At 62.2% G+C, this 24,221-nt stretch overlaps 1 protein-coding gene across 1 annotated transcript; it reads right to left on the minus strand.

The window, feature by feature from the left end:
* Nucleotides 1-4,426: 4,426 nt before the first annotated feature.
* On the minus strand, nucleotides 4,427-23,863 carry SDC1 (syndecan 1). Its single transcript, XM_062209003.1, has 5 exons — nucleotides 23,754-23,863; nucleotides 7,279-7,360; nucleotides 5,999-6,477; nucleotides 5,367-5,502; nucleotides 4,427-5,229 (listed from the first exon to the last, which is right to left on the minus strand). The coding sequence occupies exons 1-5, from the start codon at nucleotides 23,817-23,819 to the stop codon at nucleotides 5,060-5,062; spliced, it is 933 nt and encodes a 310-aa protein (XP_062064987.1). The 5' UTR covers nucleotides 23,820-23,863; the 3' UTR covers nucleotides 4,427-5,059.
* Nucleotides 23,864-24,221: the final 358 nt, after the last annotated feature.

A 24,221-nucleotide genomic window follows, 5' to 3' on the forward strand; every position in this document is an offset into this window, starting at 1 on the left:
GATAGTCCCCTGTGCAAACATTCCACGATGTACTTACCCATCCGCTCCCATTTGGGCAATCGCAGATAAAACGGCCATGAACCTGCTCCTGCACCTGTCGGCCGACACACACCCCATTTCTCGCGAATCACGGGGTGGGTATGTGCAGCCGTCACATGCGTTTCCTAGACGTTTGTGTCGAAGGGTATTCCCTCCAGCGGGGTGGAGAGCTCTGGCTGCTCCCCATCCCCCTGCCAGTGGCCCCCTTGGAGTCTGGCCTTTATGGTGCTGTCTTGCACCCAAGGTAAGCGTCTTAAAGAGTGCACAATTATGTGGGCAGGGCAGCAGCTCCACACAGCTACAGTGAGCACCCCCAAAGGCAGAGACCCTCGTACTTGGAGAGCGATCCATCCTGCTGGGCTGGACAATAAAGTCTGTGTCCTCCCCAGGACTGCAGGACGCCTGGGCGGAGGCAGGGATCTGCATGGGGCTCCCAGGGCTCAGAGCTTCTCCAGCCTCAAGATGAGCGGTGGGGAGCCGAGCAGCCCGCAGCCTCATTTGGAGTGCTTGCACATCCACGCACACCCACAAGCTACAACTGGCCGTGGCTCAAGGACCGGGCAGGGAGAAAGCCAAGTGAGGGCTGCTGCCAGAGCAGCTCCTAAGTCCCTCTATCTCTCAGGCCAGGACCCCGCCCCAGCTCCAAGAACAGGGCGAGGGGTGGGACTGCTGGAGACAGAGGGGGCCTGAGGCCTGCGCCTCTGGGTAGCATTGTCCATTTAGAAACTTTCTCTAGTATCTTGGGCTTTCTCAGTGCTGGCATCCCATATGGCTGCCAGTTCAAGTCCCGGCTGCTTCACTTCCGATCCAGCTCTCTCCTATGGCCTGGGAAAGCAGTGGGGGATGGCCCATGTGCTTGGGCCCCTGCACCCACATGGGAGACCAGGAAGAAGCTCCTGGCTCCTGGCTTCCTAGCTCCAGCCATTGTGGCCACCTGAGGAGTGAACTAACAGATGGAAGACTTCTCTTTCTCTCTCTCCCTCTGCCTCTGCCTCTTTGTAACTCTACCCCTTTCAAATAAATCTTTTTTTTTTTAAGGAATCTTCTCCCTGATGCTGTCTGTGGGGCTGCCTGCCATCGCATCCAGCCAGAGAGGGAGTCCCCCAGCTCTGGGCTACTGTCTGTCTGTCCCCAAGAGGTCCCCATCATGGCTGCTGGCTCAGAGGACAAACCTCCCATCGGGCAGGTACACCTCTGGGGGACAAGGTGAGGCCCTGCCACTTTCCCCCTCCCCACCTCCCCACTGCTGCAGGGCCTCGCACCCCAGCCCCTGAAAGCACCCATCTTTCCCAGGTCCCTCCGAGGCCCCAGGCTCCTTCCCCTTCCCCCCAGAGGTGAGAGCCGCCACTGCTCCATCCCATTCCAGCCTCACCCTTCCTGCACCTGTTTGCACTTGACAGAGTCCTGACTTTGGATCCTCCTTGCCCTTGTATGGGAGGCCCTTCCAGACCCAGTTCAAGGGCCACTCGGGCACTGTCCCCCCCACCTGCCCTGCCCATAAGGAACAGAGTCACTAACTTGTCAGTCTCCCTGGGGCTCCCGCTCCCAGAGAGCAGGGCACGGGAAAGACGTGCAGCACCTTGACTCCAGATGTGGAAACACTTCCAGGGCAAAGTCCCAGGGGCAAGTCAGGCCCAGACGCAACAAGGAGTGCGACACCCCCCGTCTGGGAGAAGCTGGCTCGGTAGCTCAGGCAATAATTTGCAGGAATCTCAGGGACTCCCCCATCTCCATACACTGCAACCACACCCACACCCAGGCCAGACCCTGGGCCAGATACAAGGGAGAGGAGACAGGGAAATCGGGCTCAGGTGCCCCCTTCCCACATGGGATAGCACAGAGGTGGAAATCTTGGGAGTGTAAGGGGGGGCAGGTCAAAGGCTATGGGATACAGGGTGGCCGAGGCCTAAGAGATGGCCAGAGATCGCTTGGAGAACCTGAAGATGCTTAAACACCAGCTCCCTCGCTGTTAGTCTCACTCAGCTACATGTTTTATGGCAAAATTGCCCTGGGGTGAGGGTGACCCAGCACAGAGGTATGGAGCAGGAGAGAAGACAAAGATGACAATGGTTTCACCTATGTGGCTATGACGACAGGAGCAGGTAGCCCTGGTGGGTGGGAAGCTAGCCAGTCCCATGTGCAGGGGACACGGTTATTCTTCCTATCTGGGTGGCCAATTCGACAACTGTGCCTTCACTGTGCACCCAGGGACTGGCAGGACATGGGCATGTGGGGTCTGCAGTGTTTGTGAACAAAGAATGGACCTGGAGGACTGGCTCAGCTTCCAAACCCCTTGGAGCCCAGTGTCGGGGAAGAGAATTCTCCACCTTGCATGGCCTCCCGGCGGCACCTGCGGTCTCCAGCAGGGGCACAGGCCCCCCTGCTCTGCGCTGTGCACCACGACCTGGGGTCTCAGGTCACAGCTGGCCCACATCCAGGGCCAGAGAGGGGGCCGGCAGACTGAACGAGACTCAGCGTAGAGGCAGCTGAACGCCTCGGAACACCCGGCCTTGTGTATACCACAGTCTTTGGATCCCCTCATCTTTCACTGTCATTTCTCCTTAATGTGTAGACAGGTTTATTTAAAAAATTTATTTATATATTTAATCATTTTGTTTCAAAGGCAGAGAAAGACATCTTCCATCTGGTTCACTCCCTAGATGGGTCCCTGGACCTGGCGAAAGCCAGGAGCTCCATGCTGGTCTCCCACACCGGTGGCAGGGGATCAAGCACTGGAGTCATCACGCTGCCTCCCAGGGCACACGTTAGCCGGAAGTCGGATCGAGGTGGAGCAGCCGGGATTTACTGAACCAGGCACTCCGAGATGGCGTGCAGCAGGTTAACTCACTGTGCCGTGATGCCTGCCCATGGACAGTATTTTGACATCTTTGGCCCCAAGACTCCTGAGAGTGCTCATCTGTCGCACAGCAATGATAGACAGCTGGCTCTGGCTGGGTCGGCAGGGAGCCAGGAAAGGGCGGAGCTGCTGGGTTCCTTAAGGAATGAGCCTGCCGCAGGGCCTGGGTGCCCAGGGCAGAGACGGACTCAGGCTTGTCACAGCCAGGGCACCGGCGTCGGTCCCGATGTTCAATGTGGAGTCAGAGCACAGCCAGGCTCCTGCCCCAAGGAGACAAGACAGGGCCCCGCCAGGCCAAGAAGAGACTGAGCCACGGCCACAGGGTCAGCTGTCTGAAATGACAGGTACCGCTGATTGCAGGTACACGGATGGGTCCAGCCGGACTCGGGCCCATTCCACAGACCAGCAGCTGAGCAGTCCAGAGCCCTTGCCCCGCCCAACCCCAGACCCCAGTCCCACACTCTGAAAGTCCCAGTATGGAGTCCAGGAAACATGTTCCCTTCCTTCGGCAATTGGACTGAGCCACAGGCCAGTGCACCCCTGGGAGTGGTCCCCAGAGCAGCTGGGACGTCGTCACATTAAATAAGCAAGCGCAAGGGTTCCTAGGCTGGGGGCCTGTGGTCCCAGCAGAGGCGTGGGAGGACCAAGGTGTCTGCGGGGTGGGCCATGGCTGCACACCTCCTGGGACCCAGCAGCCTGGGGTCAGGCTGGGCAGGGCCATCTCAGCCAGTGGTGCCCCAAATAGCCACACTGAAACTGGCCCCGGGCCACACAAAACCTTGGCCAAACCTATGGGCCTTAGGAAGAACTTTACCCGAGACAAAATAAACAAGTAGACCAGAGGCCTCTGGAGCCCAAGTCCCTCCCCTGACCCCCTACCAGGAAAGGAGAAGGCCCAGGGACGCCAGCTAGCCCGGCGCCCCTGTCGTCTGGAGACGGGGCTGAGGAAGGCCACACGACCAGCCCGAGAGAAGAAGCGAGGGCAGGCAGGTTCACGTGACTCCTTTATATTAAAGTTTATTACACTTGGAAAATCTACTGTACAGGGGGAAAAAACCCATTGGATTAAGTAGAGTTTTGCCAAAAGCAAAAGCCTATCACTCTTTGGAAAATAGTCCTGACTCCAGCCCTGGGCAGAGCTGCAGGCGCTAAAGGTGAACTTGGTCCATGACGGAGAAGCCAGTGCCAGCTGTGCCCAAGATGCCTCGAATCCACCTCCAGGAGAGTGTGTCCCCGAGAGCTGACGCCAAAGGCAGGGGGTGTCTCTGGGCCCCCGCCACTGCCCCGTCCCCCACCACCCTCTCTCCTCCATCCCCAGCCTGAGGCGCCAGGATTCAACTTACACATGGGCTCCTCCAGCGTCACGGGGGCCCAGGCTGTGGCCAGGGCCCTGAGATTAGGGACACAGGCATGGCTGCTCAAAGAGGTGGCTGCCCCCTGGCACCTGGCACGGCCAACCCGCCACGGGCCACCAGACCGATAGTCCATACCCTGTTGCACGCACGAGCGACACACTCAGAGACAAACACATAAACTAAGCCCACGTGTGGCTTCCGGATTTGGCTCTCAAAAAAAATAAAAAATAAACAAAAACAAAGGCTTCTTCACCCTGAGATTGGGGAAGCAAGGTGGGGGGCTACCAAGGCCACGCTCTTAACTTAACCTCAGAAGTAACAGGGACTAGCGGGGCTACGGACAGAGACTACAGCAAACATGTGCAAAAACGAGTGGGTATCTACCTTAGCCCTCCCCGCGACACCATGTGGATTCTGACGGAGCCTGAACTCGCCTCCCCCACCCCGCTAAGTGCTGTAGGAGGCTCCGCCCAAAGCCCCCAGCCCAGGGTTTTCCAGCCACGGCGGGGCTACCCAGGTCCAAACAGTAAAGTCCCCTTTCTCTCCAGAGCTGGGCCTGGCGAGGGGCTGCTCCAGGCTGGAGAAGGCGAGTCCCAGGGGTGCGAGGCCAGGCCATGGCTGGGGCAGAAGGTCACGTCCGAGAAGCCCGCGGTGCCCCCGACTGGGCAGCCATCAGGGGAGCAGGTTGGCGGCGGCGGCGCTGGGGAGTGGGTGGCGTGGTGGCGGGGAGGCCAGGGCCTGCAGTTCTTCCCCGAGGAGGCGAGTAGGGGGCCTAGTGGGCGGCGGGGGAGGGGACAGCCGCCGGGCCTCAGGCGTAGAACTCCTCCTGCTTGGTGGGCCTCTGGTAGGCGCCGCCATTGGCCTGCTTCGGCTCCTCCAGGGAGTAGCTGCCTTCGTCCTTCTTCTTCATCCGGTACAGCATGAAGCCCACCAGGCACACGGCAAAGATGAGTCCCACGAGGCCTCCGGCAATGACCCCTGCGGTGGACGGAGAGGCCAGCTCAGCAGGGAAGCCTCTCGGGCTAGGCTGCCCTGCTCCCGCCCCCACCCCCACCTGCCAGCACAGGAGGTGGCCCCGGGGCTCGGGGGGGGGGGGGGGGGGGGGGGGGACTCACCTCCCAGCACTTCCTTCCGGTCCAGGAGGCCCTGTGAGGCCCCCGTGGCCCCCTGGTCCCCTGGGGGCTGATTCCGGGAGTCAGGCTCCACCGCAGCCACGGCCGTGTTCTCTTCGGATGTCTCAAAAGTGAAGTCCTGAGTGGGGCGGGACAGACCAGGCTGCGCCGGGGCCACGGCTCCCCGCTCCTCCCCACACCCAGCAGCAGCTTCTCCTCTGATCTCCAGGGCTCCCTGCTCGGCTGTACCCAGGGTGGCCCTCCAGGACCCCCCCGCCCCGGGGCAGCCCCTCTCCCCGCATCACACTGGCCCCCAGCCAACCGGGGCACAGGGATCACCCCCAGTGCCAACACATGTACTTCTGGGTGAAACAAGCCGGCGTGTTTGAGCTTAACACTCGGAATGGCCCTGACAGCCTAGGCGCCGGCAGAAGCTCTCTCGGTGGCAGGGCCTTGTGAAAGTTCTAGAAGCCCTCTCATCTGGGCCCTTTGAGGACTCTTGCTCTGGCCTCACCAGCGGTCTGCCCTGCTCTGGCAGAGGCTCTAGGGGCAGGGATGGGGGGAACCCCATGACCCCATCCTCCCGGGGCCGGGGATATGGGTCTTGCCAGGGGCCAGGCCGAGGGGCCACTCACCGGCTCCCCAGAGCCCTCTCCGGCTGGCAGCTGACTGGGGGCTCCGTCCTCGGCAGCTGCGTCAGTGGCAGAGGGGCCCCGGTCTTGCACACCGGGAGAGTGAGTGTCAGCGTGGCCCGGGGCTGCAGGAGCCGAGGTCCCGTGGTGGCTGGGCTGCACGTCCCTGTGGGGATGGGTGGTGGCGGGCGCCTGGGCTGTGGTGGCTCTGGCGGTCGAGGCGCGCTGCGTGGTGGGGAGCTGCGTGGTCTCCCTGGGTTGGGCAGTGGTCTCCTTCTCCCCAGCTACAGAGCCAGGCTCCGCCTCCGCCAGGGGTACGACCCCTTCCTCCACAGGCCCCTCCCCAGCCGGCAGGATGGGGGTGGAGGCGGCTGTGGTGTCGGCGCCAGTGGGTTCTGGAGCGGTGGACGTGGCCGTCAGAAGCCACAGGTCCTTCCAGGTGGCAGGCGTCTGCCGTGACAGGGTGTGGTCTTGCAGGGGACCTGCGGGCCAGAGGCAGAACGTGAGGCAGGGGAGGCCCCGGAGCCCCCAGCCCCACTCAGGCACCTGGACAAGGACCAGGCTTGGCAGCCCTGGCCCGCAAGGCTGGCCACCCTCCTCCCACAGGAAGCGGGCCCTTGCCGAGGTTAAAGCCCACCTGGAAAATGAACAAGGAAAGCTGCCTTTTCCCGGCGCAGGTGCCTGGGGGCAGCTGGTCCCTGGAGCCATGAGGGACTCCAGGGCCACCTGGAAAGGCCCCTTCCTGTGACCACGGAGGCGACAGCTGCCTGACCCCCAGGGCTCACCTCTCGGGCCTCACCTGCCCGCTCCCCAGTACACACACTGCACCCCTCCGTCCAGCTGTCCGGCCCCTGCCCAGGCCACTTTGGTCTCAGTGGGCCGTGGCCCTCCTTCCTTAGCTCTTGTCCCCTCTCTGAGGGCCTGCCTCCTCCCAAGGAACTTTCCTCCCCCGGGGCGAGGGAGGCAGGAAGGGGACACTGATGGACGACCTACGCCCCAGCAGGCTCTGGGCTGCCTTATGGCTCCCAACAACCTGATGAGGCCAAGGACTTATTCCCGTTTTACAGATGGGAACACAGAGGCCCAGAGAAGCCAAAGGGAAGCCACTGCCTGCATTTGATTTCCGTGCCGACTGCAGCCCTGTGCAACACAGACCCCATTCTTTCCCAGGCCCCCACTCCGGTGCAGCTGGGTGGGCCAAGGCAGGTGTGCTGGCACACGCTCCCTAAGCTCAGGGGAAAGGCTTGCGGCCGCCCCCGCCCCGGCCCCCGCAGCAGCCTCACCTGCACCTGAGCCGGAGAAGTTGTCCGAGTCGTCCCCGGAGCCGTCCTGATCTTCAGGGGGCACGTTGGTGGCCACAAGTTGCTGGAAGAACATCAGGAAAGGGTATGAGTAGAGGTTTGGCCAGGGCCCTGCTGTCCCCGGCTCCCCTCGCAGACCGCCGAGGGGCTCACTCCACAGTGCCCAGCACCACAGGCACGTAGGACGCCATCATGCGGGGCCCCACACCGCAGCTCCATGCAGTCTCCCCACCCCCTAATGCGACAATGAGCCCACGGTGGGGACGGGGCTGCAGGAACAGGCAAGGAAGCCGGGCCCTCGGCCCAAGGAGCTGTGTGTCTGCTAAGGGAGCCGCAGACCTCGCACGGGGCAGATGGAAGCTGCTGCTACCGGGACCATGGGCTGTGGACCCCATCAGCTATGCTATACTGAGGATCGGTCTTGGGGTCCAGGAGCCAGGGAGTCCAAGACTGCCGACCCCACCTCATTTAGGAGCACCCAGGAACAAGCCAACAACAACAGGGATCCCGAGAGGCTGACTCCGGGTGCGTACCGAGGGCACAGGGGCACGGCCAGGGTGGGCACAGTCTGAGCTGCCTGTGGCGAGGCAGCTCCGCCCACCGGGCCTGTTTTCTCATCCACAGACCCTGCACAGGGAAGGCTCTGGGAACTGGTCTGCGGCCCCGAGACAGGTGCTGTATGCAAACAGAAGCCGCCGGGATGTGGCCCAGCCCCAAGAGGCGGCAGGTACCTGAGTGCACACAGATGCCCAGGGGCTGACCACCTCTGCCCCCCACGGGGCTGCCTGGCAGGGACAGAAGTCAGGACCACCTCTGCCCCCCACACTGGCTCCTGGACAGCAGGTGGAGGAAGGAGAGCCCGGCAGCCAGACAGCAAGAGGAGTTGTGTTTAGCATCGAGACGTCGACCCCACCGACCCCGCTCACTACCAGTCCATCTTGGGAGTTGTCCAAACTTCAGGGCCCAGGATAAATAAAGCAGCAGAGCAGCAGAGGGGCTCAAGAGACCTCTGACCTCTGCCACTTGCTAGGTGAAGAGCCCAGCAGATGTCGGCACTGTGGCTTAGCAGGTAAAGCCAGTCTGCAATGCCGGCATCCCATATGGGCGCTGGTTCCAGTCCCAGCTGCTCCTCTTCCGATCCAGCTCTCTGCTATGGCCTGGGGAAGCAGTAGAAGATGGCCCAAGTCCTTGGGCCCCTGCACCTCCATGGGAGACCCAGAGGAAGCTCCTGGCTTCAGATCAGCCCAGCTCTGGCCATTGTGGCCATTTGGGGAGTGAACCAGCGGATGGAAGACCTCTCTTTTCTCTGCTTCTGCCTCTCTGTAACTCTATCTTTCAAATAAAAAATAAATAAATAAACGTCTATAGGGTTAGTATTCCCCATCTGTAAAATGGGGATTACAGTCACATCCAGGTTCCAGAACCATTGCACACATTCAGGCAAGCATGGGAGCTAACAGAGCCGCACTTTGTAAGCACCCGTAGTGACTGCTCCTTTAACTGGCAGGAGGAGGGGGAGAGCAAGCTGGGGGAGGACAGGCCTCCACGAGAAGAGGGGGCTGGAGGAAGCCCCTTCATCAGGGGCCTCTGCCTGCAGCTGGGCTCCCAGGGGACAGGGCTTCCTTGCCAGGTCCTGGCCACGGGCCCGAGGCCTCACTCCAGAGTGGAGCAGAGCAGGAAGGGACAGACAAGATCCTTGACCTCCTGGGGCAGCCCAGGGCAGAGCTGGACCAGGTGGTGGCTCCACATCCAGGGCCCCAGGTCAGAGGGACACATCAGACACGTGCAGAAACTGCAAGGCTAGAAATAACACGGGGCTTCCTGTGAAAGCAAAACTCCTCCCCCCGAGAAAGCTCCTCACTCCAGGCTGGACGTCCGCGGCCATCTACAACCAACAGTCACCGTCCCCGGTGGCCCATCCACAGTGCAGATTCACTGTCCAGGCCTCCTCATCCTACAACACCGTCTCCTGTCTACACCATCCCCAGCTGGTACTCTGATGGGTAAGTACTTCAAAAAGTTCATGGAAAATGGAATTAAAAAGATCAAGTCTGTTTGGGTACAAAAATGTTTTGAAATCTGTATAGTTTTTTCACCATAAGCATTTTCCATGAACTTTTTCCTCCTTAGGATTTTACTTATTTGAAAGGCAGAGAAAGAGGGAGACAGAGAGATAGAAATCCTTCATCCACTGCCTAAATGGCCCCGATGGCCAAGGCTGAGCCAGACTGAAGCCAGGAGCCAGTAGTAGCATCATCCAGGTCTCCTAAGAGGAAGCACTTGGGTCACCTTCACTGCTTTCCCAGGTGCATTAGCAGGGAGGTCTCGAACTGGTGCCCATATGAGATGCCAGCATCGCAGGCAGCGGCCTTACCCGCTACGCCACAGCGCCAGCCCCTTCCCTGAACTTCTGAAGACCCCTGGTTCCTGTGCTGCCTCCACAGAGCTCTGAGGATGCTGCCCGTCTCCGCCAAGTCTGTCCCTCCGGCAACAAAGACTACCGCCCAGCAGGCAGGCACAGAGCAGGTACTCTGCGCCCACACCAGCCGAGATGCCAGCTTCACCCTGGCCCACGGCCTCTGCCCTGCCTCCTCCTGCTGTACCGCCTCTTAGCTGGGGCCCGGGACCAGGGCTCCAGGCAGCCACGCTTGGACTCTTCTAGCATGAGCCAGTACAGGGTCCAAGGCCTCCCACCCTGCTCAACAGCCAAGGTAATGGAGGCCTGCGAAGAAGACACATCCCCTGGGGCCTGCGGACAAGCCTGCAGGTAGCACAAGATGAGACCAGAATGAGTGCCAGGGAGGCGGCCTCTCACCTACACAGAGAGGCCCAGGCACGTTGTTTCCCAAGAGCAAGGCTTCTCCCAGGCCCAGTCCCCAAAACAATTTGTTCCCTTAGCTCTTGCTCCCCTTATCCCTCCACGATCTTGTTTACACAACAAGCTCTTAAGCAAACCTCTTCTCCACTGAAACCAGCAATCCAGCTCCCCGGCCTGGCCTGCAGGCCCTGTGAGAGCATCTCCCAGAGGAAGGGGGAAGACTTCGCCCCTGAGGACCAAGGAAATGAGCAGAAACTGCAGTTTCCGCTGGATCCCCAAAGCAGTCACCGGCCAACCCCTGGCCCAACGTGCGCCCACAGAGGCTTCCTTCTGAGCTCACAGTAACCCCAAGCTCCAGTGCAGGGTCCCCTGAGTGTCACCTCTGACCTGGGCCCTTCCCAGACCGCCCGGCCACTGCACGGGGCTGCTTGTGGCCAGGTGGGCTCAGCCTGCAGCCCAGCTCTTGCTGCCGGGGACAGCAAGAAGGATCGGCTGTCCACAGCACAAAGCCCAGCCCCGGGGGGAAGGAAGGTCTAGATTCTCCCACTGCATCTGCTCCAAGCAGGGGCCACCCAGAGCACAGACCCTGGAAGCTCGAAGATTTGACAACCCTGGAAGGCTGTGGGGCCGGAGCGAGAGAACCGGGCAGCCCAGCTCTGCCTTGGCCACACCAGCAGGGAGGAAGCATTTTCCATCCCCCCCACCCCACCTCTGCTGCAGATATGGCACAGCAAACAGCAAGGGTGGGGGACCGCACCCGCCTCGGGGAAACTCCTCCAGCCAGCTCCAGGGCCACAGGCAACAGTCTCCCGGGGCTCCAGAGCTGGAGCAGGAATGGCGTGGACCAGAGCAGGGTCAGGAGGCCTCACCGTCCACTGCCAGCCATGCCCAGAGTCTGTAGGCAGAGACTTGGCAGAGAAGCTTCGAGAAGGCAGCTCCAAGCAACTCCTGCCAGCTCTCCACCCCCACCACGGCCGCAAGGCAACTTCCATTCAGCGGAGCCCCTTGGCCGTCCCTGGCCTGTAGGAACATCTGTGTCACAGCGCCTCTCCCAGACCCCTTGGGCACAAGGACACCTCGACCACACACCAGGAGGTCAAGTGGGCATCTCAGACGGGTTCAAGTGAGGTGGGCACTCGGCTGCTAACTGGAAAGGCTGCAGTCATGCCCCTCCCCCCATTCCCATCCGATCCCCCTGCAGCCACCAGGTCTGAAGACCTGTGATCTCCCACCTGCACCTGCACCCTAAGTCACAAATCCGCTAAACAGCGTGACTCACTGCCAAGGGCAGTGCGGCCTTTTCGACCCGTGTGCTCTAAGCACACCACAGCGTGTAGGGCCACGTGATTTTAATACCAGTGGGCACCAGCAGCCAGGGGCTCCGGGAGGAAAGAGGGTGGTGTGCCAGAGTGCCCAGCCCCTCCCAGAGCACATAGGCAAGTGCCCACTGCAGGGGGTCCTAGGAAGGGGAAGCCACCCTAACTTCCGGGGTTCCAGGGCCAGGCCCTGAGGCCGCCAGCTGGACTCTGGAGAGGAGACTCCCGCTGGGCACTCAGGCAGCGCTGAGCCTCTGACGCGCAGTCTAGCAGGAGGTGGGACCATTGCGTGGCCGTGACGGCCCCAGTGTGGTCACCAAGTCCCCCGCCTCTGAATCAACAAGAGGAGCAGGGAGCAGGGAGCTGGGTCACCCCCCCACACACACACACACACACACAAGCTCTGGGCTTTTCGGGAGGAATGGGCCCACTGCTTCTGGCCGAAAAGGCAGGGTAAGCTCTCAACACGCCCAGGCCACAGCAAAGGTCCTTGGGAGGCTTATGACAGCGCCACGGTGTTTCCGGAATGGCGCTCTCGCCTGTTTCTCGGTCAGATGCATGGGCCCAAGGGAAGCAGCCAGTGCCTGGCCTGCACAGCTCTGGGGCGTGAGTGTCTGAGCTGCAGAACTAGCCCTCACCCCCAGCCTCTTTCCCGAGATGCCACACCACCACCTGCGTCCCTAAGGACGCCCAGGACATGGTGCCACCGGAAGTCTTCCCAGCCCAGGCACGCGGGGGCCTGCAGACTGCATGGTGCGCCCACTCTGGGAGGGAAGGCTTCAAGCAGACGGGCCCAGGGGCCGGGCCCTGAAGGAGCCAAGACCTCCTCCGCTCGGGTCCTCTGATGCCGCCAGCGCACAGACAGGCACCCAAGAGCCAGAGATCAAACAAGCAAGCTTGAGAGGCAAAGCGACAGGGAAGGTTCTGGAATATGCCATCTGTGCTTCCGCTGTGCCCTTCTTGGCAGACAGGACGCCGTGGGACTGGCCTGGCCTCCCTCACCAGGGAGTTGAAGGCTCCTCTGAACCTCAGAACCCAGTCCCTAGCAGTGCAAAAGGCAGGTCACAAGCACAAGCCAGAGTTGCTGTCCTGGGCCAGCAGGGGAGAGCTGCTGGAGACGCCAGCCTGGGGAGGGCAGCGTAGGCTGCAGGACCCCAGCAGGTGGCGAGGGGAGCGCGTTAGACAGTGCTGCCTCCCCTAACCCACTGGCCACCCAGGGCCCTGTGCTGTGGGATTTCACTGTTCCCCCGGTTAGGGGGCTCCTCAGCACCTGTCACTCCGGCTGTAGCAGCCTAGACACTGGCCACACACGGCAAGGGCCAGACAGGCTGGGTGAGCCCCTGCCTTGCTCTGGACCCCTTTCTCAGCTCACTTTGGCCCCAGCGGTCTAGGCTGGGTGGCGTGTGGTAGGTGGGAGGGGCAGGCAGGGCCATAGCCCAGGGCCCCGGGGACACTGGGCTCCCCCTACCCCCTGCTAAGGCTACAGATCTCCTGGCCTAGGCCTCGAGACCCTGAACCCTCCACCTCCTCGGCACTCCCAGGAGGGGCCCCGCCAGTGCCTCCAGGTAGCATCGGGACTTCCGGGGACAGTGATATATCAGCCTGCTGTCTCTCCACTGAGAGAGTCAAGCTGGGACCTGCCCCGGGTGTGCTGGGCAGGGACTGATGGGCCTGGTCCAGGGTGGGACCGGAGGACGGGCGTGGGTAGGGGAGCAGGTGTCACCACTGTGGCCAGAAAATGTGCACCCCTGAGGGCAGCAGCGAGGCACCGCCCCCAGCTGCACCCCGCACACATCACCCCTGCCTCACCCAGACGCCTCACTGTCCAGGGTAGAGGGTGGCATCAGGCTTGGCCTTGAGGACAGTCCCTTTAGTGTAAGGTCAGGGCTTCACCATAGGAAAGACAGGAAACCTTAGGTCAAGGTCACAGGGCCCTGCACAGCCACGCTGAGGGCTGGGGCTGTTTGCTGGGGGGACACGGGATCCTGGCAGCACAATGCCAGCCCCCAGGCCCACACCAGGTCACTGCTGCCACCGGCACCCCAAACCCGTCCTCCGCAGAACTGGCGCCGGCCTCACAGCCCGCGTGCCAGGACTAGTCTCAGAACAGGCTCAACGGAGGGCTGGGTGTGGAGCCGGTGCGGCTGGGAGACCAGTTCCTCTGCTTCTCCCCACCTGCCAGAACCCAGCCAGGCAGGGCAAGGTATCTGCATTGAGCAAGGCTTCCAGCCCAGGCCCGGGCACCAGGCAGGTGGCTATGGCCCAAGACTTGCTCAACGGCGCCTCTGCAGAGCCCCGTAACACTGACCTCCAAGAACGGGCGTAGGGAGGATGAGCAGACCCACGCAGTGCTGAAAGACCCTGGAACACTCCGTGCCCAGGTCACCCCACTGTGCACTGGGCTGAAGTGGTAGCAGGAATGCCCTGAGGCCCACAGCTGTGGCTCCTCTGCTCTTGGCTGGAGCGTGCAGCTTGCCCTCGAGGGGCAGCTCAGGGGTCACAGCAGCCTGCTTCTGGGGGGTGACCTACTGGTGAGAAGACCCATGGGGGCACTTGGCCACACTGCCCACCCCCGTCACCCCTCTTAGCTTCTCCGGAGGAGTCACAGCCCGGGCGGGATGCTGGAGATGTCCCAGATCAAGGTGACTTTGGGACAGAGGGGCAGGCGGCACGGTCCCTCCGCCAGCCCTGGCTGTCCCACAAATCAACAAAACCCAGAAGCTGAGTGCAGGACTCTCCCAACCAGAGCCTCCTGTCAGCCGCCCATCACCGTCAGCCCTAGACCCAGGGGCCTGACCCCTCCGGCATATGGCCTTCGGGTGACATCCTCCCCTGAACTGGCTAAATAAAGTGTCCTCCAGTTTCACAGAGGCAGAAACTGCAGCTTTCGACACCTGCAGCCAGCCAGGGCTCCAGCTGTGCTTGGGGGGGGTGTGGAGGGGGGACATGGCCCAACTGCATCTCCCAAACCTCTCCTCTCAGTGTCCCTCACAGTACTCAATATCTCCTTGAAAATGGAAACGCCTCTGGGGAAGGCTAAAGAGTGCTAGTCATTCACACTGTAGCATAAATCAGTTCCCCACGGGAGAGAAGCTAATTCTGGCACTGGGGCTGAGTAGGAACCACAGAAGATGGGAAAGGGTCACAAATGAGAGTCTGGAAGATTCCAAGGGCACATTTTTAAATTCTTGGCAGGATGTGGATACCAGCAAAACCGTATCCAGGCAAGACTGAATTCAATTCCCTTTGCGCTCCCTCTGAGCCACAGACACACAATGGGCTAGCCTGGGAACTGGCCTCTCAGATACAGCACCATTCAGACTAGCAGACGGCCTCTGGGAAGCCTAGACAGAGCCACGGAAGGGCAGAGCACCCTTGAAGGGTCCCACGGCAGGTGGGGCTGGCAATGCAAGACAAGTTCCTGCAAAGGCCAAGTCTGAAGAGGCTGGGACGCTCTCTAGACCCATGGTGGGGCCTCGGCCCACACACAGGGAGCAGCTCGGGCCCATGGGCACACTGACCACGTGCAGGTGGGACCCTGAGGATGCAGCCCCAGGCTCGGGAGCTGGAGGCCCCCAGGGAAGGGAAGCGACACGGGGACACCTTGCTCAGGAGCCAGGGGGTGCTAGGCAGGGAAGGCATGGGAAGATTCTACCAGGCTAGGGGTGCTTGATGGCGCGGAATCACTGAGTCAGGTCTCGGGGCAGAGCAAGCATCGCAGCTAACGCAGAGTTCTGCACGCTGCGTGCTCATCTAAGCACTCCCCTGCGCTCATCAGCGTGATCTTCAAGGCCACCGTAGTCCCTGGTGCCGGGCCCATCTCCCAAACTGAGGCAAAGGGGACCTCACTCGTCCAAGGGCACACACGGCCGAGGAGGCAGACAGGCGAGGCAGGCTTGCGCATCACACGGGGGACCCACGGGGAGAAAGCAGCGGTCATTGCCACCAGAGGCGGCATACACGGAAGATCCGGGCACAGCCACGGTGCTCTCAACAACCCCAGGCCTGCTCCAGTGGCTCAGTCCCCACCCAGCGCCTCCCGGCCACCTGCCAGCCCAGCCCACACCTCTCAGGTCAGTAGCCTAAGCCGCTGGCAGAGGCTCAACAGCCGAGAGCAAAGTCTGGCCTGGCAGCGAAGGCTCGGGTTTCTGAGCAGGGGCAAAAGCCATGTTTGCAGACCCTGTTATATCAGCCCCACCGGGGCCAGGCCAGCAGCCACCCATGCCCAGGGACTGCACCCCTTCCCCAGACCTGGCCACCCGGGGCTGTCCCAGGGGCCTCCCTACCATGGCTCAGCCCCACGCCCCGCCCCCCACCCACTCCTCTGCTCCAAGCAAGGAAAGGGCCCCCACACGGCACAAGCGACTTCACGAATCTGTTCTAAACCCTTCGGGGCAGCATAGGTGAAACTCCACCTTATAGATGAGGAAACCCAGGTGTAGAGGCAGCCAACGAGCCTGCACTGGCAGCCTAGCTGGCTAGTTCCGGTTGGCACCTCACCTGCCAGGCCCCCAAAGTGGGACAGACCAGGTACTAGGCAGCCGGAGGGCACCACAGCATGGCTGGCCCCAGACAGCAGCCCCTAAGAACCACCCTGGGGAGCCGGCGCTGTGGCATAGTAGGTTAAGCCTCCGGCTGCAGCGCTAGCATCCCATATGGGTGCTGGTTAGAGTCCTGGCTGACCCAGCTCTCTGCTGTGGCCTGGGAGGGCAGTGGAGGACAGCCCAAGTGCTTGGGCCCCTGTACCCACGTGGGAGACCCAGAAACAGCTCCTGGCTCCTGGCTTCAGATCAGCCCGGTTCTGACAGTTGTGGCCATTTGGGGGAGTGAACCAGTGGATGGAAGACCTTTCTATCTATCTCCCCTCTAACTCTGTCTCTCAAATAAATAATTTAAAAAGACATAGAGAGAGAATCCTGGGTCACTGGCAGGAGGGGAGGAGCTCTTTGCTCCTATAATTTCCAGAGCTCAGGTTGCCCCAGGTGCTCCCACGGAGACCCCAGGGTGGGTTCCTGGGTTTCACAGCAACCAGGCCTGGGGTAGAGCCCTGGGAATTCTCACAGCCCGGCAGACCCTGGCCGGCCTGCTGGTATGGGGTCCAGATTCTCCCCGACTCCCCATCCCGCGCAGATGTGGTTCCGGCGACAGCAGCCCCACTCCCTGCAGTCTGAGAGACATCAGCCTCCACCACGGTCTCAGTGGCTCTTGAAGCACCCCACAGCCCAGGCCCTACAATCCAAACCTGACTGCCACAGCGGTCTAGAACCTGCCAGGAGACAGGGACTGCTGCAGCGGGGCCAACGCCACTCGTGTCCCTGCCACGAGACTGATGTAACCAAGCCCCCAAGTGGATGAAGTTCCTGGAGCATCAGCAGCCCCCTGGGTATCAGCGGCTTGGAAATGACGTGGCCAGAGTCTGGGTTCCCTTGGGCTTCCTGGGACCTGGCATCAGCACATGCGAGACGCTGTGGGAGGGCATGAGCACCTCGCCTCCCCCACAACCCACCCACAAGTGGGGGAATCTTGTCTCAGGCACAGAACACACCCAAGGAGGGCCCACCTGGCCACAGAAGTGCCACGTAGCCCTAAGTGGAACTGTGGCTTACACCATCGTGGCGGTGGCGGCCAGGGGGATGGGGGAGCGCCGAGTCTCTTAATGCCTGTGGAGATCAGGGGTGCCCAGGAGAGGGCCAGAGCAAGCCTGACATCCCCTGCTGTTCCCCCATGGCCAGGAAGCAGCCTGCATATTGCAGCTTCAAAAAATGTTTTGCCACACAGCCAAGTTCCTGGTCTGCTAGTGCTATCCCATGGGACCCTGGGACAAAACCCTTTCTCTGGCCAGGGAGGTCTGGGAGGGGGCTGACTTTTGGTCCAGGTCCAGCACTGGATGGCACCACCCTTTACATGCAAGCCCCTAGTCTAGGTGTGGACCTGCCCCACTGCACAGGTCTGGACACACAGCAGGTGCTCAGACACCCGGCTTTGGATCTGGCTAAGCCCAACAGCTCATGAACAGCCTCCGATGCTGAAGGCTGCACTCCCCTGTGGCAGCAAGTGCTCAGGCACCCACAGGTCCCATGCCTCAGCCATGAAAGGTCACAAACACCCAAAAGCATGGCCTGATCTCTGCCCCCATTTAACAGATGGGCTCACCAAGGCCAAGAGCGGCCCATATCCAGAGTTACCCACTTGTAAAGCGGCAAGGGGTAGGGCCGGAAGCCAGTCCCCAGGCCCTCGTCTGCGCCTCCCTGGACTGTCCCACCTTGAACCCAGCACACAGTGGGCTCACAGTGGGGCAAGGATGGTTGGGCGAGGACCCATGGGCTGGGCACCGTGACTCAGCTGATGAGTGGGGCGATAAACACACCCGCCTCCCAACTGCCCCAACCTGCCCGGCACGGCTTTCGTTCCTGCTGATGAGCGGACCTCAGGGCAGGTGCCAGGATGCCTGGGCGTGTGTGCAGAGAGCACCACCCAGCCCCCACCCGCGGCCTGGCCTTGCCCAGGGGCCTCCATCCAGCCCGGTTCCCATGCCGAGCTCCACGTGCACACCTGCAAGCGGCCTGCCCTGACTCCCAACTGCACCTGCACAGCCCACCTCTGGCACCGTGCTGCTCCCTGTAGTCCCCAGAAGCGACGACGGCAGAGAGCCACATGCCCCGGGCAGGCCTCGGTGCCACCTTCTCGGGTGCCCTGGCTGTCAGCACACATGAACCAAGGACACGGGGGGAGCCAGAGCTGCCATCTAAAAGAACAAGCCACCAGCAGGAGGGGGGACAGCATAAGCTTCCCGGTTTCGGAGCAGGAAGTGGCAGACAGGTGGTGACCAGTTATCCCCAAAGCCAGAGCTGGAAAGTGCACCGGGGAGAGTGCATCAGGTCAGGACTGCTGGGCAGTGCTCACGCTGTGGGCCACCCCACGCCCCGTGCACAGACACACACACCTGCACACACGGCCTCTGTGGGCTCAGTGCTCAGGTGAGTCACCGGGCAGAGTTTTTCCCAGGGCAGACGGCCAGAGGAGGTACAACCTCCACATATAATTAGGCAGCCCACGAAGCCATAAACCATGGGAGGTTAGAGACCCTTGAAGGCTCCCAGTGAAGATGGCGATGCAAGGTGGGGGTGGGGGAGCATACGTGGAGTCCGAGTGAACTTAGTGGAGGGGCGGGTCCAGCCCCTCCCCTTTCCCATCTCCTGATTCAGCCCACTCCCCGAGCCTGCTAGGTGGGCCTCCACACCTACGGCCCCCAGGCCTCTGGCCTCCCCAAAACACATAGCCACAGCACACAACAGGACTTTTCCCTGGGAAGCTCAGATCACCCACCCCCGGCCCCCAGGCCCCCCAACCACACAGGAGGTGACCTGGTGTGCCTGTCTCGGGCCTGGGAACACCAGGGACTGGCTCAGAGTGTCTTCCCTCCCTAAGGGAAGCCTCCTGCAGACAGGCAAAGCAGCGCCTTGCACAAAGCCAGCTCTGGGGCAGAGCCAGCAGCTGCTTGAGGAGGCTCTTGCTGTCGTGGTGAGCAACAGACAAGCTCTGCTCTCCCTTGGTGTCCATCAGGAACCTCCCAGCAGAAGGTTCCAGAATGTGTGCTCCTGTCCAAAACCCAACCTCTGCTGGAACAGCTGAGAGGGGGCACACAGGGGCCTGGTATCCAAGGTCTCTTTGCCCAGACTCCCTGTGTTCCTCTCCTTCTCTCCAGATACACCTGGGCCACGTCAACCAAGACTCCAAAACCAGCTATCAAAACGAAGGTGGCCGGAGACGGTCTGGTTGTCGGATTACCAGGGTTCTGGGACTAGATGTCATTTAAGGACCAATTCCTCATGGGGCTGCTCCCCACGCCCCCAGCAGGACCTGGTATCAGAAGGGACCATGAGTGCCGCACCCTGGTCACCCCACTAAGCCATGGTGCCCACGGCCTAGACTAAAAATTCCAGAAGTGTTTCTCCAGTGGCCAGATGAAGGCCAGTGCACGCTGGGTGCTGCCTGGGCAGGTACAAGAGGACTGTACAAATCACAGGCTGGTTCCACACCCAACCAAGGACAGCTCTGCTCTCCTGGGTCCCACAACTGTCTCCTGACCTCGGCTGCCTGTGAGGAGCTCCCGGCTGCCCTTGAGCGACCATCAGATGAGCGCGACTGAATCCCAGGAGGTTGTTCAATACTCAGGGTTGTCCAAAAGCACAGTACAGGCCAGCTTAACCCAGCCCAATGCTCCCCATGCAAACGCTCACACCCATGTGCCTCTGGAGCAGACCAGCAAATACCCAGCAGGGTTCTGCAGGGTTCTGTAACCTCCCTGGCTTCCCAGGGAGGCTGGACAGCCCTAAAGTGTATTCATGACACACACACGTGTGCAGACACACACACACATCCTGCTTCTGCTACTGTGTCCCTTGGAGGGACACTTGCATAGGCCTCCGCTTGCTCACACACAAAGCGGGGGCATCACCTGATATCTGTTGGAAGCTCAGGACACAGATGAAGTAAGGATGGAGGAAGGCCCAGCACTGAAAAGCAGGAAGCTCTCCTGGGCACTTCCATCACACAGCACTTTCACCCTCTCCATTATGAAACGCCTTTGCAAGCGGCAGAACGAGGGCAGAACAGGTATTATGAAGTCCGCTTCACGGAGGAGGACAAGACTGGAAGCGAAGTGAGTCACCCGAGATGACACAGTGCATCAGTGGCTCAGTGCGGGCTCAGTCCTGGGGGCTCCACGTAATCCAGAGGTCCTTCTGGCCTGCCAGATTAGAGAGACCTGGCCTAAAATCCAAACCCAACATACAATGAAGAGATGGAGACGGGACCAACAGAGAGCCTGGAGCCTAACAAGGGCACCTGCTAATCGGGATGCATGAGGACTTGGCATAGCTGTCCAGGACACCTGTGGCTGGTGAGTCACTTGCAAACCAAACCAGGCTGAAGAGCTGGGGACAGGGGGTCCCAGATCATTCCTAGCTCCTGAGGGAGACCCCCACGTACCTCACTTTGTCAGTGCTTCCTTCCAGCTCTAGGGACGGGGCAGGGGCCAGAGGGGCCAGCAAGACCCTCTTCCTGTCCACTCAGCCACTACACTGTGGCGGTCCCCGCTGAGGGCCCTGAGGGGCAGGAGCCACATCTTCTGCAGGTTGCTCAGAGCCTGAGCTCTTGTTGTAGCAGTTCCAACCATCTCAACGGTTGCTTACTCCCGTGGCAGACACGGGACCAAGAGGAGCTGGAGGGAAAAACTTCTCGCTGCACTCAGGCACAGAACGTCACTCTGGCCGCCACCAGATGGGGATGGAATGGAAAAAAGGGCAGAACCAGAACCCAAAATGGAGCACGGTGTGGGTGGCACCGGGCACAGGAGACCGTGCCACACCCTGCCTGAAGACTGGGGCGGAGGAGCCTGGCACCCAGAGGAGATGAAATGATGCCCAGCGTGTGTAGTTGCTGAGGGTAAAGGGAGGGAAACAAACACGCCAGAATATGCTGGAGTTATGTGGATTCTCAACTCGAATGGAAAACCTGGATACCAAGGATACCTCACTCCCAAGGGAATTCGAGAATCAAAAATTCCACTGCAACAGGAGAGATTCACATCTAAAATCCTGCAAAAGCCCAGCTTTTCCCTAATTCTTTCCAGGCCCTTCTCCTTCCTTACCCCTCTCCCCACTAATGCAGTTAATGAGGTTTTATTGGAACCCATCACGAGCCACAGGTAGAGACTTAAACCGACTCCACCCTCCCCGCGGAGCTGAGGCCAGCAGTGACATCACCACCAGAACACAGAGCCCAGCCTTGCAGCCAGCGCCTCCCCCGCCCACTCTGCCCGGCCGTGGGGAAATGTCTCTACTAGCCCCCGTAATTAAGGCAAGAGAGATTTGATGCCTTTAAGGAGAAGAGGAAAACAGCAAATAACCACTCCAGGACAAGCCATTTTTCTTACCCGGCCGAAACAAAAGCCCACGGGCAAGAGCGCGCACACACAGAAACCTTTTGAGACAAACCTGTTTCAGTCTCCTGGGAGCCGCAGCAGCCTCCCCTGTCCAGTCAGGCGCCCAGGAATCACTCGCTGCCTGTCGGTCCCCAGGGGGACTCTGACCTGCTTCCCACGGGAGCACAAGTGAACCCCACGGCCTGCCAGATCTCTTAGAGCTTCTCCTTTTCTGAGCAAACCCCAATCACCTTAGCTCTTTCAGGCAAGGGGGAGAGGGCCTCGGTGCCATATCATGCTCCCTATGAACCCACACACGCTGAAGGAGGGAGCGGGCAGGGCAGGGAACGAGAGACCAAACTTCCTAAAGTAAGGAGAAGCACTGCTGGGCTCCAAAGCAGAGGGTGGCCCCGAACCCAGTTCTGTGGCACTCAGCTCACCCTCCTCCTCCGGGAGCCCCTCCTGCCTCCTGGTCCCTGCCTCCACACACAGCTGAAGTTTCTGGGTGAGCAGCAATGCCTCGCGCTGCAGCACCCAGGAAACACGTCCCCGGAGGACCCTGAACCCCATCTGCCTCCCCAGTGTCACTGGGCGCTGGGGGGTGTCCCAGCTGGCAGGAAAGTCCACCACCACCCGCCTCCTGCTGCAAACAGGGGCAGTGCCCCCACCTCGCAGCCCCTTCCGAGGCCCCATCCGGGCCTGGAGAGAGCAGGCGGCGCAGGGAGGTGCGCCAAGCAGCTCCAGCCTCTAACTAGGATTCCAGGCGCAAGCCGAGTCCCACAGAAACCACAGCAACTTCTTGGACCGGAGGGCCAGCTCAGAAGCCATGTCCCTCCGAGGCTCCCGCAGATGGGCGAGCTGCAGCTCCACCGGCCCAGGAGACCTCTCCCGGACCTCCAAGGGCTGGGCAGCACGGGTCCCCTGGGAAGCAAAGAGGGCATTTCACCCATCAGCCTCAAAATCCACAGCACCTGCCCCACCTCGCTAACACCAGGCCCTGCGAAACCCCCCCAGAGCCCTCGGTTAACGGGCGGCTTCCCTCTTCCAGGGCACCGCTGCGCACCGCGCCGCCCGGATGGCACAGCCCGCGCGGAGAGGGCGTCCCGCGCGCCTTCCCAGCGCACGTGCGTCCCTGCGCTGGAGCTAGGGAAGTGGAGCGGTCTGGAGGTGGTGGGAGAGACCGCCACTTCCGGAAGGGGGAAGCGCCCTGCCCCGCGCCTCCCGCGGTATCCCAGGATGGCTGGGCCGACCCCTCCCCAGGACCCGGGGCTCAGCTCCGGGAGGGGAGGCCGGCACCCGGCGGCCGGCGCTGACACCTGGCGGCGGCCCAGGTCCCAGCCCCCGGTAGGGGCCAGCGCTGCGGGGCGGTTCCCAGCGAAGGGTTACAGGGGCCGAGAACAAAGCGCCCCCATTGGGGAAGGCGGGCTAGCGGCCGCCGGCCGGGGCGGGAGATCCCACTTTCTGGGAACCCTCGGGCCGCTCTTTGTCGTCCACGACCCTCTACAGAGGGGACCGGCCCCCGCCAGGGGTGGACGCTGCGTCCTCCCCAGAGGCCTCCCTCAGCCGCGAGCCCCACATTTGTCCCCCTTTCGCCCCGGCCCTGCTGGGCGGGCCAAGGGACCCGCCTTCCCTGCGCGCGGCTTCAGCACAAAGCCGAGCCGGGGGAGGGGGCGCTCCGGGTCCACTCGCGTGGAAGGCGCCTCGCGTTCCGGCCGTACCCGGCCAGGGAAGCGGCGCTCTGGAGCCGGCGCAACTCGGGCAGCCCGCAAGTTGGGATCTCCGCGACTCCGGCTTTCCCAAGCCAACTTCCCGGAACCTCCTGCTGCCAGCTCGGCGCGGCTCACCTCGGGCAGCCAACGCAGAGCCCGAGGGCCCCGGCCCCCGCGCGGCCCCGCTGCGCCCAAACTTGCCCCGGCGCGAGGGGGCCAGGCGCCCGGAATTCGCGACGCTGGGGGTGCCAGCCCGCGGGCCTGGGCTGAATTAGGGTCTGCGAGAGGGGCGCTGTGGCCATGCTCGCCACACGCCCCCCAAGTCGCCGGCGGAGGCCCGGCCGCCGCGATGCCCGGGGCCAGGGAAGGGGGTGGGAGCTGCGACCCCGGGCGCCGCGGCGGGCTGGCGGGCTCCGACACATGTGGAGACGTTTTACATAATTGAGCGCGGGGCCCCGGCGCAGGCTCCGGTCCGCGGGGCGCCCCAGCTCCCCGCCCCCCAGCGGCGGAGCCGGTGCGGAGCCCACCGACGGCGGAGGGGCTTGGGGCGGGAGCCTAGGGTCTCGGGGCTCCCGGTCCTGGGGCCCGCCGGGCCAGCGCGGGAAGCAGCTCGGTCCCCGCTCCCCTCCCCCTCCACGTGCCGCCGCCGGCATCGGCGAGTGGCGATCCCGGCTTCCCGCCGCACTCACCGGGAGGGCCGGCTGCAGGCGCAGCGCCAGCGCGCAGAGCCACAGCCAGAGCGCCGCGCGCCTCATTCTGCCCGGACTGGCGGCGGGGGCGCGGCGGGAGCGCGGGTCGGGGCTGCAGGCTGCGCGGGGCTCCGGGCCGGCTCCGCCGGTGGCGCCGCGCGCTGCTGTCCGAGGCGAGGGCTGCGGGGCCGGCCGGTGAGTCGGCTCTCTACCACCGGATGCCTCTCCGCTCGGCTCGGCCCGCACCTCTCCCGCCGAGCTCCGCCTTATAATAAACCTGCAGGCCCTTAGCCGTTGCAAAAACTCGCCCCCCACCCCCAGCTCCGCCAGGTCTCCAGCAAGCCCCAGTCCCCACCCCCAGGACCCCGCCCCCTGGCCGCCCCGCCCCGGGCCCTGCCCCGCCCATCGCCCCGCCCCCTCGGGTCCGAGCCTGCCCCGCTTGCGCCCGGCCAGGGCAGAGCCTGGGTT

This window comes from Lepus europaeus, chromosome 13 (genome assembly GCF_033115175.1).
Source record: "Lepus europaeus isolate LE1 chromosome 13, mLepTim1.pri, whole genome shotgun sequence".
Lineage (NCBI taxonomy): Eukaryota > Metazoa > Chordata > Mammalia > Lagomorpha > Leporidae > Lepus > Lepus europaeus.